The sequence below is a fragment of the Cibotium barometz genome, chromosome 47 (assembly GCF_041138505.1).
Source record: "Cibotium barometz isolate CiBa-2024 chromosome 47, ASM4113850v1, whole genome shotgun sequence".
Taxonomy (NCBI): Eukaryota; Viridiplantae; Streptophyta; class Polypodiopsida; order Cyatheales; family Cibotiaceae; genus Cibotium; species Cibotium barometz.
In genome coordinates, this window is record NC_141092.1 from 23,089,084 (window position 1) to 23,108,511 (window position 19,428).

The following is a 19,428-nucleotide window of genomic DNA, read 5'->3' on the forward strand; positions in this document are numbered from 1 at the left end:
TTGGAAGCGTGGACATCAGCCATAGGATGGTTGTACTCAAAGGCAAGAACAGAATTGCGGTAAGAGCTCAATTAAGCTCTCTCTCATTTAAAGACCATAGTAGTAGAGGTGACTAGCTCACAGCTAATGGGAGAGCACCCTCAAGCTTGAGGCTAGACCAACACTAAGCCGAGTTGCTTGCCCAAACTACGCGGTTACACTATTTTGATGTTTAAACTAGGCTAGCCAATTCTTATACTGTTCAAATTGACAAGCTTAAATTGAATCGAGGACTGTGAGGAGTGGAGTTCTGATTTGGATGGCAATTTTCAATCCTTGCCTTGATCTGATTAGGTTTTAACCGGAGGTTATCCGGGACATGCACACATGCTTTTCTCCATCCCCAAAAAGGGTTGTTGCAAGGAAAATTAACAGAGTTTATTTTTTTGTTTGCAGTGAATTTTATACTCTAGACAAACAAGTACTCTTTTCTAATATTTATCATTGCAAAAAAAGCTAGGTGGATTATGTTCTCATGTGATCTTTGAAGATGCATAGTACTTTGTGCGCAGGATTTTGACATGATAGCTTCTGGTCTTCTGCAGACATACACAGGAAATATCTTGATTGCAGTCAACCCCTTTACAAAGTTGCCCCATCTATATGATTCGCATATGATGGACCAATACAGGGGAGCTCCGCTTGGAGAGCTGAGTCCTCATGTCTTTGCTGTTGCCGATTCTTCTTACAGGTACAGAGAAGGCATAAATTTGTTATCACTGCTTTTTTTTAATAGAAAGCATGACATTTAATTTGGATGTGCAGGGCTATGATCAATGAAGGTCAAAGCCAGTCAATACTTGTAAGTGGTGAAAGTGGGGCAGGGAAGACAGAGACCACAAAGCTTATCATGCAGTATCTAGCTTACATGGGTGGCAGAGCTGCTACTGATGGAAGAACTGTTGAACAACAAGTTTTGGAGGTCAGAAGAGAGCCTTGCTTCTGAGGCCTTGAGTTCTGATAGAAAGTGCAGCTCTACAGTTAGAAGAATTGTACTTTGTAACCCTAACTAAAAGCTGTTATCTACTTCTCTGCAGTCGAATCCGCTTCTTGAAGCTTTTGGCAATGCAAAAACAGTTCGAAATGACAATTCGAGGTGAGCTGGAACAGGTGTGCCTTTCTCCTGATTGCTCTTTCTTTTTGAGGGTAGGTCCTTGGATTGTGTGACATTATGAGTTGATGATGTTACGTCCTAACAAGCCTAGGGTTAGGTCTTGGGATGTGGACTAACCCAGGTTAGGGGTAAGGATTTGCTGGGGTGTGGGGACCTGGAGGGTTCACTCATGGGCAAGGGCGCAAGCAGGATGAGGTCTAGATTGGCTAAAAGCTTTTAATTAATAGCCTAAGACTAATAATGGCTAAAAGCTTATAAAATAAAAGCAGGAAAGCTTATAAATAGAGAAAGGGCCAATAATAGCCAAGTTATTGCTATATAATTGACCCTGGGGACACTTATGAGTTATTGAAGTATCCACGCGGTAGACAAGAGGGCTACTAGTGGTGGGCGTGGTCTATGGAGACCTTACAGATGAGGTCAGGGAATTTCTCTTCCCTATTTTCCACCATCCAACATTGGTCCATCAAGCTTAGGTCCTATTCTCTCAATGTTATATTTGGAATGTTTGAGTTTGCCAGTAGATCCCACCATGAATTTGGTGATTCATTGGTCGTGCTAAGTTTTTTTTCTTTCTTTTTGTATTGAGCAACAACCAATAATAAGTGGCATGGAATCAAGTTGAGTGTTCTGCTGGCCATTTATTTAACGTGAAGAAGATGTATGTGATTGGGCCGTTGGGGGTCGTAGGATCAGAATTGCTTACATGGAATGCTTTTCTGGTTTTATGCTTACCGTTTTTACTATCATGGTCTTTTATGAAATGCTTTTTTAAAAAGGGCTTTATGGTTTACCTATGGTCTTTTTTAACTATTGTGTTGACTTAAACAAAAAAGCTTAGGTGCCTGACCATCTTACTTGTTGCACTTCTGTATGAAGAGAATACTGCTAGATGCAGAGTGCTGATACTGACTGTGTGGGTTCTTGAAGTTGGTGTTTGACTTGCTTTTTTAAATTATTTGGAAGCAGAACAAGTCCGCTACATCTAACCAGCTCTGTCTTTTTCGTTCTCTTAGTCGTTTTGGTAAATTTGTAGAGATCCAGTTTGATTCCAATGGACGGATATCTGGGGCTGCAATCAGAACATATCTTCTTGAGAGGTCTCGTGTTGTACAAATCACCAACCCAGAAAGGAACTATCATTGCTTTTACCAGCTATGTGCCTTGACAGAGGTAACTACTTCTTGACATCCTTATAATCTCCCAAAGATATGACTCACTGAGCGAGAAAATAAAGTTTCTGATTTCGTGTTGCATGCTTTCCACAGGATGCTGAGAAGTTCAAAGTAAAAGATCCTAGAAGTTTTCACTACTTAAACCAAAGCAAGTGTTTTGAACTAGCTGGTGTGAATGACAGCAAGGAGTATGCTAGAACAAGGCGAGCCATGGATATAGTTGGGATAAATCTAGAAGAGCAGGTGCTGCATGCTGCTCTTAAGAAACAAACCATTTGATTCTGCATTGTACTGCTTTTCTGCTTCATGTTTGGTTCCGATGTCATTGTCTATAGGTCTCTCATGCATTGAATTCTTGCTGATAAGCAGGATGCCATCTTCAGGACATTGGCAGCAATTCTACACCTGGGGAATGTTGAGTTTATTCCAGGAAAGGAGCATGATTCCTCAGTCCCAAGGAACAAGCAGTCTTTTTTCCATCTACAAACTGCTGCTGACTTGCTAATGTGTGCTTCTGTTCCTAATTCAATTTTCAGTTGGCATAACAATTCAGTGCATCTATGCACATCATATCATGGCTTTCTTATATACTAACTTTATATGTTAGCACTCTATTTATCAACCACAAACTGGCTAGTGTGGGCTTCTTTTCTTAATTGGCCTATGAGTTTGCACATTGGTATATTGCATCCATGCACATCTTGTCGTGACCTTATATATCTTAACTCTTCACATCAAGTTTTGCGTCATGCCTTTAAGCCAACCAATTTATTTTTTGTACTGATTCCTTATCATGAGGTTGAATTGATGGCTTCCTCAGGTGTGATGGTAACAGCTTAAGGCAGACCTTATGCACACGCATTATTGTGACTCGAGAAGAAAACATCACAAAAACACTCGATCCCCAGGCTGCTGTGATCAACAGGGATGCACTTGCAAAAACCATCTATTCTCGCCTGTTTGATTGGTGAGCGTTACCAATCTTGTTACCTGGATTCTGCTTCAGATGTAGAGGGATTGCTTACCTAATTGTAGCAAAAGTTGAAGCAAAGAATTGAGTGTGAACAACATGCATATAGGGTACTGTCAAAGCAGTGCTCTGTTCTGGCTTTCGTGACAAGGAGTGCTTCAAGGGTGCACAATTTTTCTTGGCATATGGTCTGATGGACCCATTCCCTTGGGTATGGCAGGTTGGTGGAGAAAATCAACAGATCAATAGGCCAGGATACTGATTCAAAAGCTCAAATTGGGGTTTTGGACATTTATGGTTTTGAGAGTTTCCAAAATAACAGGTGTGTGCTAGTATCTCCTTGCTGTACATTGCTTGTGGGGGCATGTAAAGGCTCTATGCAGAAGGTGATTTTGTTTGCATGATGATACCCAGCTTTGAGCAATTCTGCATCAATTTGGCGAATGAAAAGCTTCAGCAACATTTTAACCAGGTGAGTGTTTCCAGTTGATCAAGCACTTCTTTTGGTTGGGCTCAAGATTTTGTTGCTGTTTGATGGTTTATTCATTCCTCACAAGGGGATGGTTTCTTGCAGCATGTTTTTAAAATGGAGCAAGAAGAGTATTCGAAGGAGGCAATAAATTGGAGCTACATTGAGTTTATTGACAATCAAGATGTTCTGGATCTTATTGAGAAGGTAACCATATCCATCCAACTTGGAGAGATTATGTAATACCAGATGGAAGAAATTTCTTGTCTTTCTAGTCACCAATGCTTTAATATGATATTGACAGCATGCTAAGACAAGACTTGTAGTAGTAGGTAACCGGCAATTTTCAAGAGGGGTACAGAAATTTCAAAGGTTTTTGGGCGTTATACTGTTGTGAGATAGTCAGCAACGTCTGTCAACTGCAGACATCATCATGTCATACAAGGGCAATGCACCATGAGATCCTTGGTAGGGAAAAACTCTGTTGCTAAGCAGTGTTTGTATGCACATTTTTCCAAATAGCATATGACAAGAAGAACATGAAGTTTGTCCCATACACGCGGTTTTGACTATGATTTAGCTAAGTTGGGATCAAAAAACTCTATTGTGAGCCGTTTTAAAAGAGGAAAGATGACCACAGAGGGAATAGTGAGTTAGGGTAGTTTCCTGTGTGTTGTGCCCCATGGAAGATGATGTAAGCAACATGAACATGTTATGCAAGGATAATTAAAAACAGTTTACTTGATGAAATGTGGTGGAAAATGGGCTAGAAATTTGCTTCTTATGGTAGGGCCAAGTGATTGGCATCAGCTTCTCATTGCATGTGTCATGACTACCATGGATTATGAGAATGGTAAGCTGAGAACCAGAAGATGATTGGAGCACAATCAATTTGGGCCAGATTTCAGCAATGTGAAGACGTGTGCAGGGTTTGGGCCTGTTTTGGAGGGCTGGGACAGTCCTGGTAGGTGCCGGAGCAGGGGCTGTGCATGTGATTAAATCTGTAGGGTTCAAGATTGGATATTATGGTGACCCCTACAGCTGGTGGACAGGCTGGCTAAAGGGGGTTGGGGTGGGGAATCCTTACAGAAGGGTCCTTACCCTCTTCGTTTGTGATTCATCTCCACTCCATCCCATAGCACACTTGAGGGGCATAATTCAGAAGGCATCCAATGTTCAGAACCAGACCAAAACAGTGGTAGGCAAAGTGAGAAGTTCTTGAGGGCATGCAATTCAACCAAGTGTACCTGCAGAATTGGAGGAGAAGATACTGCTTGCTGCTCCATTCCCCTCCTGGTTTGAACAAGGTCATGGTGAGGTATCTGTTTGTACTTCATTCTCAAAGCAGGAAAGCAATTTAGCCTGCAAGGGCAAGAGGTAGAAGGGGGAAAGGGAAAGGTGGGGGGCTCTGGTTATTCGATTTTAGGTAGTTTTGTTTGAATTTTTTCCACCTGCAAGTCTCACATGAGCTCTAGGAGAATCTACATAGGAATCTTTCTCAAATGTAAATTTTTCTTGTTTCATCTGCAGAAACCTCTGGGGATTATTGCACTACTGGATGAAGCCTGGTAAACTATTGTTCTGTACTAGCTTCACAACATTGTTTAAAAAAGAGTTTTTTCAAAAAGTTTGCATTCATCAGTCTCAAAAGATGCAATTCAGTGTTTGATCTGACTTTATCATGTGAAATTGATTGAGAGGTATTTATGATCAATATTGCAACATCACTCGAGTCTCTCGCTAGTCATTTAGTGTCATGTACTACTAGAGATTAGTTTCACCCCACACCACCCCATTCTCTTAAAAGAGTTTCGAGTACCGTTGAGGACTATGTCCTCTCAATGGATCATAGGTGAGGGAAATGGGGAAACGGAAATTTCGAGGAGAGCTGAAACGGAAACGAAAACACCACGACAGCAAGGAGGGCTAAGGGAGGGAATAGGTTGAAAGTTCATGATTGTTTGTACGCACATGTGATTCCATTATGACATGAATTTTATGGTTTATAAGAATAAAAGGGGGATAAAATGGATATCAGTTGTTGTAGTGTGACATTTTCTTACTAGTTCATGTTGATTTGGGTGGAAAGATCTTCGAAACGTGTGGTGTTGTGGGAAATGGCAAGCTGAAATGTTTTGAGGACACTGAAACGTTTCGGGCAGCCGTTTCGAGGTTACTGAAACATTTCGGGCAGCCGAAACATGTTTCAGTGCCCCACCTACCCCGAAACGCATTTCAGCCCTCAAAAACAGCTGTTTCTGGCTGTTTCTTGTAACTATGCAATGGATAAACAACAATACTGTGTTTTTTTTTTCTGGGAAATAGATCCTTCTATTAGTCAAAAGAAAAACTAGGCAACAGGTAGGAGTAAAAGACATTGGTGAGGGGCAGTCCCCTCCTTGGCTGGCCACTCTTGGAGAGGCATCTACCTCATACAAGAGAAAAGGGGGAAGGAGGGGTGGGGGGGGGGGTGGGGGGTGGGGTTGTGTTAACCATTTCTCCTCATAGAAGTTCAGGTGTGAACTAGACTACTCACGGGCTTTTTTTACCATGGGTTTTTTCCCTGTGTGAACACACATATTGTGTGTTGGTCTTTTAGACCTAGACTTTATAGTACTTTGTGCTTCTCACATTTCATTATTATCAAATTACATTTCCAGCACTCACTCTCTCATGTTTTCTCTGTTCAAGTTGTGTGTGCTTGTGTGTCTAAGTGCAGAGCATCTCCTGCTTCATCCAACATTGGTATCAGAGTTGGCTAAGCTAGTCGCCCTGCTGCTTGTACAGATCTGCATTGCCTTGCCGCTCGTGCAGATCTATGCCGTCTTGCAGCCCATATAGTTGGTACAGACCTGCGCTGCCCTGCAGCCATTGGCTGTACAGGCTCGTGCTGCCGTATTGCTCCCCAGTTGCTGCCTCGTACAGGTTCGCTGCTGTGTGGTGCCATACACTGCTGACGTGGACTCTGTGCAGCTGTTCGTACCTACATTGCTGCTATTTGTCCTGCAAGCGTATGTGCACACTGCAAAATTTGGGGCTTTTGAAAATTTTCAGAAATTTCAGCCCATACAGGTTATATGGGTTACAGGTTGTAAGCAAAATTGTGAGTATTTGGTAGAATTTGACACAAAATTGACACATTGGGCACATTTTGTCGGTTAAAATTTGGGGCTTTTTGCATAATCTGCAAGATTTACACCCAAAATCACAGATTTTACTCAAATTTGTGCCTATTTCACAAGGATTGACATGTCTATGTAAGAAAATTTGGTTATTTCTCTCCGATTCACAGGATTTGCAGGTTTTTGGCTGACATTTGTGCACTTTTGCCTTACACAAACATTTTGCCCAATTTTTGCAGTACGTCAGTTCATTTGGCTGCAAGTTATTTGGTTCAAATAGTTTGTTACATGTATGTATCTTCAACAGACATTTGAGACAGTTTGATTCAGTTGCAGTATTTGTTTGAGTCAAATTTGTGTTCAGTCAGTGAATACATATTATTGGAAAATGTTTGGAAACACCAGTTCTTGTTTGGCGTGTCCTTAGTTGAGGTCCGAGGATAAGTTGGATGGTCCCAACTATCCCATGTGGGCATACATGATGAAGCATGTATTGATTGCAAAGAATTTATGGGTATATGTATTTGGTGTTGAGTTAAGACTTGCTGGTCCTGCACCTACAAGTTACAACTAGCACTTTAGAGGGGTCCACTGTTGGGAGTAGGGATTCTGGTTCTAAGCCTAAGGGCAAGGCACTTGCATGTTCATATCGTCCTATGTCAAAAAAGGGTGGGGGCAAGAAGAAATGCTGTAGCTATTGCAGAAAGCCTGGACATGTCATTGAAGAAGGCAAAAAGCGTATTGCGAGTGAGCAAAAGGAAAAGAAGCAAGGTTTGGCTGCTACCACAGATGACACCAAAGAAGAGGCCAACTTGGTCCATGATGGCTTTGCATTGATTGTCACATGTAGTATCTCTTCTATGCCTTCTTCTTGTATGTCAGTTTCTGATGTTGATTGGTATTTTCAATTTTGATAGCGGTGCTCCAAAGCACATCCCTTCATGTAAGATGCTGTTTGCCACTTTGCAGGTTGTACCTAAAGGTGGTACAATGATGTGTGCTAATAATGCATCGTATGCCGTTAAAGGCATTGGGAATTTAGATTTGATAGTATGCAGTGGTGACATTTTCACTTTACATGACACATTGTATGTACTTGGAATTCGTGAAAATCTCATCTTTGTATTTGCTCTTGCTAAAATTGGGTTTAAAGTTTAGTTTTTTGATCATTGTTGCTCAGTGCATGATTGTCGAGATGTAGATTCTATTGTCATGTCTGGTACATTGTGCAATGGTTTGTACAAGGTGGATGTGTATGATAGGATACAAGAGTCTCATGATGCTATGGCTGTCTCTACTTCTACAATTTTACGTGACACTGAGTTTTGGCATGCTCGGTTTGGTCTCCCCTCTCTTATGCAGTTGCCTCCTTTGCAGCTTGTTGTTAAGCATGTATGCGAGGTCTGTTTTTTCCAAGGATGGTACTGTGCGAGCTACTCGATCATTGCAACTTGTGCATAGTGTTGTTTGTGGCCCGATGCAGGATCCATCTCTTGGGGGACATCTATATTTTGTCACTTTCATTGATGACCACACTCGGGTCACTTGGGTGTATGGCTTGAAAGCCAAATCCGATGTGTTTGCATCCTTCCGTGCTTTTTTATCTTTGGCTGAAATGCTTGTGGCCATAAGCTTGTTGCTTTGTGTACAAATCGAGAGGGGGAAATATTTATCAAATGAGTTCACAGCTTTTATAGTCTGGTGGCATATCTCATCGATGTCCTGCACCTTATACTCCTCATCAAAACGGTGTTGCTGAGAGACGTAATCGTACTCTTATGGAGATGGCTAGATGTATGCACAAAAGCAAGGATTTGCCAACTAGATTTTGGCTTGAGGCAGTTATTACTTCGTGTATGACTATCATCTGTACTGTTGTTGCTTTGGTTGCACAAGGGTTGGCATGTACATCAGTTGGATGTTAAGACTGCTTTTCTTAATGGTGATTTGCAGGAGGAAGGGTATTTATCTCAGCCTCCTGGCTTTGTTCAAAGGGACAGAAAAGAAAGTGTGTAAGTTACATAAAGCACTTTATGGCCTTAAACAAGCTCCTCATGCTTGGTACCAAAAAGTTCATGTGTACTTGACTGCTTTATGTGGATGACATGCTCATTATTGGTCCTGATGAGGACAAACTTTCAGCTTTGAAAGCTGAATTGCAGCGTGCTTTTGATGTCACAGACATGGGGCATTTGCATTAGTGTTTGGGCATTTAGTTTATATCCGATCCTGCTATCTCAACGGAGATACATTGAGCAGCTCCGCAAGTGTTTCCAAATGATAGATTGTAAACCTATTTCTACTCCTATGGAACTAGGTTTAAAACTTTCACTTGAGGATGGTGGTGAGCCATTTGATGCCGCCACTTATTAACAGGATGCGGGATGCCTTATTTATCTATGCACTACCCGTGTGGATGTTTAGTTTGTTGTTTCATAGTTGAGCAGATTCATGCATAATGCATAGCCTTGGCACTTAGCATTGGCAAGCATGTAAGCGTGTCTTTCACTACCTTAAAGGCACCGTTGACTTTGTGCTGTTTTATGGTAGCTCGTCTACATTGTACTTGATTGCTTTTCAGACAGTGACTGGGTAGGATGCTATGACACGTGAGTGTCTACTGTTTTCTTCTTGGTGGTTCATGCACTTTATGGCTCAGCAAGAAGCAACCTACAGTGGCCACTTTTGATTGTGAAGGTGAATACAAGGCAGTCTTTACATCTATTGTGGAGTGTGTTTGGCTATGTCTTTTAGCCGATCTTGGCATTAGACAGCCGTCTTCTACTACCATCTACACTGCCAGTAAGAGTGCTTTGGTTGTTGCTCAGAATCTTGTATTTCATGCTCGCACAAAGCATATCGAGTTCTATGTTGGAGAGATTGACTTGACTTATGTCAGGGAGAGGCTCCATGTTGGAGAAATTGACTTGACTTATGTGCCTACACAGGCCAATGTGGTAGATGGATTTACAAAGCCTCTTTCTAGAGAGAAGCTTGAAGCTTTCACAAAGCTTTAAACCTATAGTCTCTACCAGGGTAGTCTGCTACACCCTGTTTATGTTCACATTCACTTCAGGGGGTTTGTTGGCCATTTCTCTTCATAGAAGTTTAGGTGTGAATTAGTCTACTCACGTGCACTTTTTACCATGGTGGACATGGGTTTTTTTTCCATGTGAACACACTTATTGTGTGTTGGTCTTTTAGACCTAGACTTCATAGTACTTTGTACTTCACATTTCATTATTATCAAAGTACATTTTGAGCACTGTCACTCTCACGTTTTCTTTGTTCGAGCTGTGTGTGCTTGTGTGTTTGTGTGCGGAGCATCTCCTGCTTCATCCAATAGAATGAGAGCCAAACCAGTGGTCTGTAGTGCCAAGCGGGGCACTGACAGGAAGGGGCCTTGCTGTTGCTAGATGCGAAGGAAGGTCTCTTGACGTCTCTTCATGTGGTCTGAATCTCCCTGAAGCTTCGCCCCACTGACCGCGGAGGGTATGAGTGATATCTCTCCATATGGCACGGATGGACTCTGCCGAGCGAGGAGGGGGGGGGGAGAAGGGGCCCTCAATGACCTCGTTGCACCGCGTCCTCTAGATATGCGTCCTTGAGAAGATAAGGATGTCATCAAGGAAGATGAAGACGCATTTGCCAATGAGATCCCAAAAGACCCGAGCCATCATCTTGTTGACCGTCGTCGGTGCGTTGGTGAGTCCAAAGGGCATCACCACAAATTCATAGTGGCCGCATTGGGTCTTGAAGGTGGTTTTTGGAATGTCGGCCTCAAAGATCCGAACCTGATGATAGCCACTCTTAAGATCTATCTTAGAGAAAATTTTTGCACCATTGGATCGTTCTAGGATGTACTCTATTCTTGGCATGGGGAATCTATTCTTAACTGCTAGCTTATTTAGCGCCCCATAATCCACACATAAGTGAGCGAGCTTATCCTTCTTTTGGACAAACAAAATGGGAGCGGAAAATGGGGAGGAAGGTCGGATTAAACCAAACCGGAGTAGTTGGGACAACAATTGCTCCAGCTCGCACTCCAATGCCTTAGAAAGGCGGTAGGGGAATTTGTTGGGAGGCTCCAATCAAGATAGTGAAATTGTCTTGTCTCCAATCAAGAATGGATGCATACTGTCTATAAACCGCTGGATCCGGAGGATCATGTCACACCCTAGAAGAAGGGAGACAATGAAATCCTGTTGGAATGTTGCTCTCTAAATCTGAAACTCAAACTCCTGAGCATTATGAGAGACGTGTGTACGTAGACTAGGGGTAAACCTGTCCACATCTAAATGGTAAGGAACCAAGGTAACAACTCATCTTGTTTGCCAACTGCGGAGAGATGGCATCCTCAGAACTGCCCATGTCAAAGAGGACAACGAATTGCTGTCTCCTTGCAGTGCCATAGGTACGGATGAGAGCCTTCTTCTGTTACTCAGCATCACCCTCCTGCTTATCATCAAATACCATTGGCGGTATTGAATTCAAAGCGGGCAAAAGCTAAATGGCATTAGAGGCAGGTGGCGGAGGTGTGGATGGGGATGCTACGGTTGCTACTGTGGAAGTGGATGCCTTAGCAGACTTTTCAGCCTAAAACTTAGTGCAATCTTTCTTCCCGTGTCCCACAGTGTGACATAAGAAACAACGGTTCTCTATCTTGTACCGTGTCTATTCACCTGGCTAGGGATAACCTTCAGTGATGTTCTCCTTAGCTTTTTCCTCAAGAGTCTTCTTGGGCGTAGAATCTATCTTATTGATTGATTGATCCTAAGAATTTATTTTTTGGTCCTTTTGGTCTTTGTTGTTTTGAGTCTCCTTGCCTTGGGTAGATGACTGCTGTTGGGGCTTAGGAGTAGACTGTACCTGGTTGGGCTTACCTCCGTTCGGCATCAGTTCCTATTTCTGAGCGAGGGCCAGTGCTCGTACATAAGTCTGAGGCTCAAGATTTTTAACTGGGTATCTAATGTTAGTGTCTAAAACTCAAATAAACTACTTGAGCTTATCTTCTTTTGATATGCCGAGCTGTTTGGCCATGGTAACGAGCTTGTTGGAGTAGGTCAAAACAAGGGAACCACCCTAAGTGAGTTTGTAGAACTCGTTCTCAAGATTGGTCATATACTGTGGTGGATGAAAACGGGCTTTGAGGTCAACCACGAAAGTAGTCCAATCAAATTGGAATTGGCTTGTGATGGGGTTTGTGTGAAGTTGTGGCCAATGCTGCCACCAAGCAGCAGCTTCCCAAGTGAGTTGGGGTGTTGCCACATGGACTTTGTCTTGCGGATCTGTAATTTTAGCTAAAGGAAAATGTGCTTCAAATTGCTGAATAAATTGAGTGACAACATCATGATCACACTTACCATCATACTTAACTAAAATTTGGAGAGGTTCGTATGGCGATGGTGGAAGGGCGATGAAGGAGGAGGTATTCGGAGCCATCTTGGGGAGGGATGCCAGAATTTGTGCCATCGTCTGCTAATGTTGGTTTTGCATAGCCTCCCAGTTGAGTCTTTGCTGAAACTCTTGGTTGGTGGCTTCTCGACGGCGCTGGTCTTCCTCATATTTGAATGTGGCTTCCTTCTCCCTTTGCTCATCCGCACGTCTTTGTGCTTCTTAATTTTTTTCTTCCGTTGCTTTTTTCCTTGCTTCTTCATGTCCTTCGTCGTCTTTTCTTCTTTGTTCCTCTATACTGAAGAACATATGTGCCAGATCTGAGAGGCCGCCTTTGGGCTTCTCTTTTATTTTTTTATTTTATTTTTATTTTTTGCGGCAAGTTGCATCTTCATAGAATTTATTTGCTCCATCATTATTCTCAGGAGCTCTTCTGTGCTTGGCAGAAGTGTATGTTCTTTTGGTGTGTTGCGTTGGAAGCCTTTTGCATCCATAACCTCCTGCTGGCTTTCTTCTTGATGAGATGTCACTCCCGACATGGTGGAGGCTTGGGTGTTTTTTTTGGACCACAGTATTACCATCCGTCGGATGCTGTTACTTCTTTAGGTAGTGGAGTCGGGTCACCAAGCTCATGCTCTGGTACCAATGTTACATGCACTGAGGTTGATCGTGGTAACGCACAACAGGGCCTTGTTTATACCTTTATGTGGTGAGATCTTTAGCATCCAATTCACATAGTAGAGAGAGAAGATAATAGAAGTGAAGTAGATGACACAATATTGGGTCCCAATTTATCCACTGGGGGGCCCTTCAAGCAAGAGTATTTGGTTATATTAATTCTTTGGTGGAGAATGCTGCACAATGCTTGAGAACAAGCGATATGACTGCCCAAGGCAAGGACGAGGAAGTCCGTATGTCGGTTTGGTATCCACCAATCCAAGGCAATGCAGAAGACTCTTTGAGCCACTTATGCAAGTCCAAATAGCTGTAGGACTGCACATATACTGGCTGAATGCTGAAGAGTTGCTCCAATGATTGCTTGGATAGAGTAGGAACTGCTGACATCTTTGCTGAATTACTGAATGAAAAATGAGGGACTGATGCGCCTGTTTTTATATGTCCTCAGGTTGCTGGTTGGCCAGTTCCATGTTGGACAAAAATGCTGTTAAATGATGCACATAGTTTGTTTGCGGCCCCGCCTGCTGGCTGTTTGCACAAAGCCAAAGACAGGCTGCAGACCATGTCTTATGACTGCCCCTGCTGCTGGGCGACAGGGACATGCTATCCCTATATGCTGTCGGCTGCCTCACATAGAGGGTCAGGGCTGTCAACAGCCCTTGACCGAGCCTTTGTCATAGCCACCAGCCATGGGCTGGCCTTTGGCTAGCCCATGGGCATGCCATCATGACCTAAATGTTGTCTAATGCAAGAGCTACTGCTAAGGCTGCCTGCTACATGTACTATTTGATGAATTCTCCAAGTGGGTTAAGAGGACTGACTCTCCTGAGTGACCTCTATGGCTCGGAGACTAACCTACTTAGCTCGTCACGGCGTATGATAAATATTTCTATAATTCTTGTGGGTTGACTACCATGAGTATATAACATGCATGTTCCTAAAAGGTGAATTTGGGCATGCTCTTGGATTCATCTAGGTATATAATTCAGCTGTACTAGCGGACATGCAGATTTCACATTGTGAAGTTTTCGTCCGAGTTGTGGCCAGTTGATATTGTGCTAATTCTTTCGATCTTTAGCGGTGCATTTGCCCTATCAACTACTTATTTGCTGTACTAATTCTTTCTATTTGCTACTTCCCATAGTGCTAGGCTTGTCTACCCTGCGTCTCTGGAGGTTTGACAGAAACTCAGTACAAAGGGCTTTGTGTGAATATATGCTCTTTACGTGTGAGTGCGTGTGTGTGGAGTGCGTGTGTATCTTGATACAGAGTTCTACACGCACTATTGGGCACTGATGACGTTAGTGGGAATGTCGTAGTATCTAGTCCATACTGGCCACCACCCAAGGAATGGCTGTGGCCTAGTGGACTTCCCGGATCAGAGATGCCTCGGACTTTTTCTTCTAGAGCTCCGTAGACACAGAGAGGGTATTCTGGACCCAATACTGTGTCCTCCATAGCGTACCCTCCCTCCCCCCTTCCCCCCCTCCCCTCACTATATTCACGCCCTATAAGGGTTTCTGTTTACTTTCGAGTTCCAGTTTCATTTTCTAGGTGCCAGTAGTATCATCTTTATTTTTCATTTTCTGGTTTTTTATCTAGACATTGTATCAGATCCACCATGATGTAACTTTTTGGTCTCATAGGTCATTATGGCCTTTTGAAGACGTTAATATAACATTTCATTTCATTTCATTTCATTTCATTTCTCTCTCTCTCTCTCTCTCTCTCTCTCTCTCTCTCTCTCTCTCTCTCTAACTTAGTTGAACACAATGCTAATCAATACACTTAAATACACTAAGATTTGATGGACACTTCCTCAAAATACAAGAAGTAATTTGCTGAATTGAAAGAGACACACAATGAGCCGGAACGGCCGATCCCTCCCTCAAATAAAGTATATTGATCTTGGGAGAATCAAGTACATAGTGTCATGGGCATTTCTGACCAGATTTCCATACCAATGCATATAAATACAGTATTGCAAACAAGTGGTTGTCGATGTAGACTTGCAATCCACACTACCCTCTCAAGTGTCCATGTTCCCTACCATCTGCTCTCTATTGTTCCACCAACACATGGTAGCAACAATCTGCAAGAGAGCACGTAAGACAAGAGAACACTACACAGGGTATGTGATCTTGTAATCCAGTTCCTCCCTCCTACTACTTGCTTGCATATTTAAGCATAAAAGCTTACCAATTGCAAGTAGAGTCGATGACAACGGAAGTCTTCATGATGGAAGTCCTTGGAGTGATGAGATTTTCGATTTGTCGCATTTCTTCGCGACAAAAATCTTCAAGAGGATAAAGGGAACCCTGGGAAAGCTTCCCTTATAGTTCAACTTGAGAAAGGAGGGCTCAAATTAGGGTTTTCAGCAAAAAGACCAGCAGTTACAGCAAATAAGAGAGCTGTTTTGCTGAATTTCAATCATTGGGAGTGTGTAGGAGAGTGATTAGCATCCGGAAACACTCTTGGAAGCTTGAGAAACACCTTAGCAAGCTTGGATATGGAGTTGGGAAGGAGAATGTGCAGAAATTGCAACCCAACAGCCCTCATGAAGGAGGCGCCAATCTCTAGAGAGAGGAGGAGGAGTGAGGTGGTGAGTTGTCCAGTGTAGGTGGCAGGCAGGTGCTTTGTGGAGCGAGCTAGAGTGCACATATGCCTGGTTACTCCCTTTGTACAAAGGGGATAAGGTCTGGGCGGTGGACATTGGGTTATGTCCACCTCGGGACATCGGTGTGTGTGAACACCGGGCTGGTCATAATTTATAAGTGAGTTTTGGTCGCGAAAACTTAATGAAGTGTGTACACACTCTTATAAATTAGTGCAACTCCTAAGGCTAGGTTTATGACCAATACTTACCACCTATCACATGCTACATAACCATGTTAGCATATAGTTTCACATACACGGTTTGCGAGTGGGCGTCCCCTTACCCGGAACTACACATTGGTCAAGCAAGCATGAAAACAACATGCAATTTCAATTGCAAGCAAGCACATAAAGATGCTATGCAATGCAGCACTCGTTCATGAGACTATACCAAAATAGACGTGCTCCAGGCAAGTACACAAAGTACCAAACCCAATGGAACACCAATCCATCAGGCATTTCCGGGCATGTACATAGAGGTACAAGTCCCAACGGAAAGCCAAGTCCACAGTATCACATGAGTGGCATCAATCCCCGGCATATACAACTGCGATGGACACCCGTCCAATGTACATACGTCATGAGAAAGCACGGGTGGACCAATTGGGTGGCCAAATGGTGTATGCAGATGCAGAGCATATAGTGTCATTAGAGAGAGATATACACCATCTTCAGTGGACATCCCTCACTCCGCCAGATCATGGAATCCGCAGACCAGCGCAGATTTGGCCAGTTCTTGCTAGAGACATAGCTCCACAGAGAGACACTGATACGGACTCATATCACAGGGAGAGGTGGGCGACAACTCCAGCTCACTGATTTCTTCCAGAGATCTATCCCAATGCCTCCTCTCCCACGGAGACCTAGAGCACCAAGCTACCAGACTCCCAGACTACATCAGAGGGAGATCACAGAGATACGGGCTCGACATCAGCACCATATCCAGGAGCGGCTAGCTCACTTACACTCACACCTGGAGATCATGCTCTGAGGTATTTTTGCCTAGTCATCGCCTATGTATCACATATTACACTCCCATTATGGTACTGGTTGGAGCTAGACAGATCTGCATTGCATTCTTGTATACCCTATGCATATAGGCTGCATACTGAGCCTCCAGCAGTAGTGCTCCATCCATCACACCCCGCCACTAGCTCAATACTTTCATAGTTTATTTCATGTTCATTTTGTTATTTTTTTTTTCTGGATATCCAGAAGACATTGACAGTTGTACATTGATTTGTCTCATAGGTGGAGTTCGGCCTCTAGTAGACGTTAATACAGCTTTCTTTCTTTGTTGCTTTCTTTCTCTCTCTCTCTCTCTCTCTCTCTCTTGGACATTGAGGTACTTGAGGATATGCAGTGGGGGATATATGGACTTCCCGGATCAGAGATGCCTGGGACTTTTTCTTGTAGAGCTCTGTAGACACAGGGAGTCCTTAGTGAGATCCAGACCAGATGTACTTGCTTGAGGACCAGCATAGAGAGCTCTCCCCAACTTCTTCCATACCAGCACTTCGAGGGCGGATCCAACCATCATACTCGGACCACAGTTTAGTGGAGGAGCTCGGCCGAGAGGTGTGACACTCGACAGAGCCAACTGAGTTATGCAGAGCTCGACGCCCCATACCCCATGGCCCTCGCCCACGGCCACGCCACCACGGGAGGATCCGGGCCATCATCTCCCATCATCATAGGACCTTCTCGTGCCAGCTCAATTTTACCACCTTGAGCACCATGTCATAGCGCCCCATGAGGGATGTATTAGGGTGATATGAGAGCTCTCTGCACATGTACCTAGATCAGATTTTATAGTTCTAGATTTTCTCTATCTTTCTTTATTACTATTTTGTAACCAGGATCATGTACCTCATGGATATGATGTAACCTTTTGGTCTCATCACTCATTTTGGCCTTTTGAAGACGTTAATACAACTTTCTTTCTTTCTTTCTTTCTTTCTTTCTTTCTCTCTCTGATGCGCAGGCTGCAAGACTTGGGGGTTCCATGTGAGCTCATTTGGGGTATTATGGCACTTCATGAGAAAGTAGTTGGGTAGGTGCGGACTTCAGAGGGTCTCTCCCAGCCAGTACACTCCACTATAGGGATGAAACAAGGCTGCCCGCTCTCTCCGACTCTATTTGGACTATACATTGATGAGATCTCTGATTATATTGGGACACGAGGGGACAGAGGAGCCCAGTTGGCTGGCACTTGGATACCTCTGCCCTTATATGCTGATGATATTGTGCTTATAGCAGACTCACCAGAGGGTATGCAAAGGCACTTGGATACTTTACATGCTTATTCACAGGAGAGTGGGCTCTCAGTTAACCTTGGTAAGACCAAGGTTATGGTGTTTAACACTACAGCTCAGTGGGTTTGGAGATCACCGCCTATTTTCACATATGGGCAGGAGATAGTGGAGTATGTTGACTCATACACATATCTTGGAGTGGTGTTCACTGGGCCCACATTTTCCATGAGGGGGGCAGCAGAGGCCAGATTGACTAGAGGATATGCAGCACTAGGAGGTCTAGAGAGGATGTGCTCACAGGTACAGTTTCAGGAGCCACGCACTAAGCTGTGGCTTTTTGACATGCTGGTCACATCGGCTATGCTATATGGAGTACAGATATGGGGGCCTAGCCTAAATCGTCACAATCGATCTCAGGATGCACATACGATGGAGAGACCACTTGCGTCCATGATCTCCAGGATGATTCGGGCTAAGGCCTCGGTACCCCATGAGATTATTAGAGCCGAGATGGAAGCACCACCGATCGTAGTCGAGGCTCTTGCCAGATCAGTGTCCTTCATTCATAGCACCTAGGAGCTTCCCCGACACCGGTATGCATGACTCGCTTTAGAGTCCTCTCATCAGCTAGCCATGAAGGGAGACACTTGATGTTGGTATGCGCAGATAGCATCCTGGTTTGAGCTCCCCATGGCGGAGATATTTGATCTGAGGAGAGGGTAGCACTTCAATTGATCAGCATACATGGATCTGCTTGATATACATTTTCTAGTATTTTCTACTGAGTAGCATCTAGGAGTCTTACTTACAGTTCTTATAAGTGTAAGATAGTCAGTTTATTGTACTTTTCTGTTTCATTTGGTTGTTCTCTCTGATGAGACATGAACTTTAGATGTGCTCTCAGTTTTGGTTTCATAGGCTATCATGGCCTCTTAGAGACATTAATATATCATATTATTTCATTTCATTTCTCAGATTTTGCACTTGTCTATCTATTTGGTGCATTATCTTCATCGCGAAAGATTACTGAATTCTAAACATTCAAGTTACCGTTTCTATCCACCAAGCTTCCGCATGTTATAGTCATACTCTAGGATGCCCTGGGTCAAGGTTTCCTAATGGCTTATAGCCAGGAGCTAGAGACACGACGCATTGCCATGTGAGCATGGTGGTATCTTTGATCCTTGACTTTGCATAGATTGGATTTATCCTCTAAGTAACACGAAGTAACATATGGATCACACCTGAAAGGCCCATTGCCTACTACGATGGACTACTACAGAGATCATTTCATGAGATTCAGAGCAGATGGTTTCATATAGAGACCAGGTTATCTTGATGTCTTCATGACCCATGCTAAGAGGATAGTCATTGGGCAGCTTAGAGTATCATCCCATAGATTGAGAATAGAGACTGGTAGAGCTGAGCGGATACCTAGAGAGGACATGAGATGTAGACTTTGTCAGACAGGGTTGAATTGGAGGAGAAGAGGAGAAGAGGAAGAAGGTCCATGCTCTTCATGTGAGGGTGACGAGACTTAAGGCTAACACAATAGCC

General features: G+C 43.5%; 1 protein-coding gene across 1 annotated transcript in view; it reads left to right on the forward strand.

Annotated features, from left to right (window-relative positions):
* The window catches only part of LOC147611518 (myosin-11-like), a 151,537-nt gene that overhangs the window by 51,178 nt on the left and 80,931 nt on the right, over positions 1 to 19,428 (forward strand). The window contains exons 4-14 of the mRNA XM_086784912.1: positions 585 to 730; positions 805 to 961; positions 1,077 to 1,135; positions 2,170 to 2,326; positions 2,422 to 2,571; positions 2,698 to 2,834; positions 3,149 to 3,295; positions 3,519 to 3,620; positions 3,713 to 3,770; positions 3,873 to 3,974; positions 5,298 to 5,335. Coding sequence (XP_086641038.1) covers positions 585 to 730; positions 805 to 961; positions 1,077 to 1,135; positions 2,170 to 2,326; positions 2,422 to 2,571; positions 2,698 to 2,834; positions 3,149 to 3,295; positions 3,519 to 3,620; positions 3,713 to 3,770; positions 3,873 to 3,974; positions 5,298 to 5,335 — 1,253 coding nt within the window. The remainder of the gene's footprint in view (positions 1 to 584; positions 731 to 804; positions 962 to 1,076; positions 1,136 to 2,169; positions 2,327 to 2,421; positions 2,572 to 2,697; positions 2,835 to 3,148; positions 3,296 to 3,518; positions 3,621 to 3,712; positions 3,771 to 3,872; positions 3,975 to 5,297; positions 5,336 to 19,428) is intronic.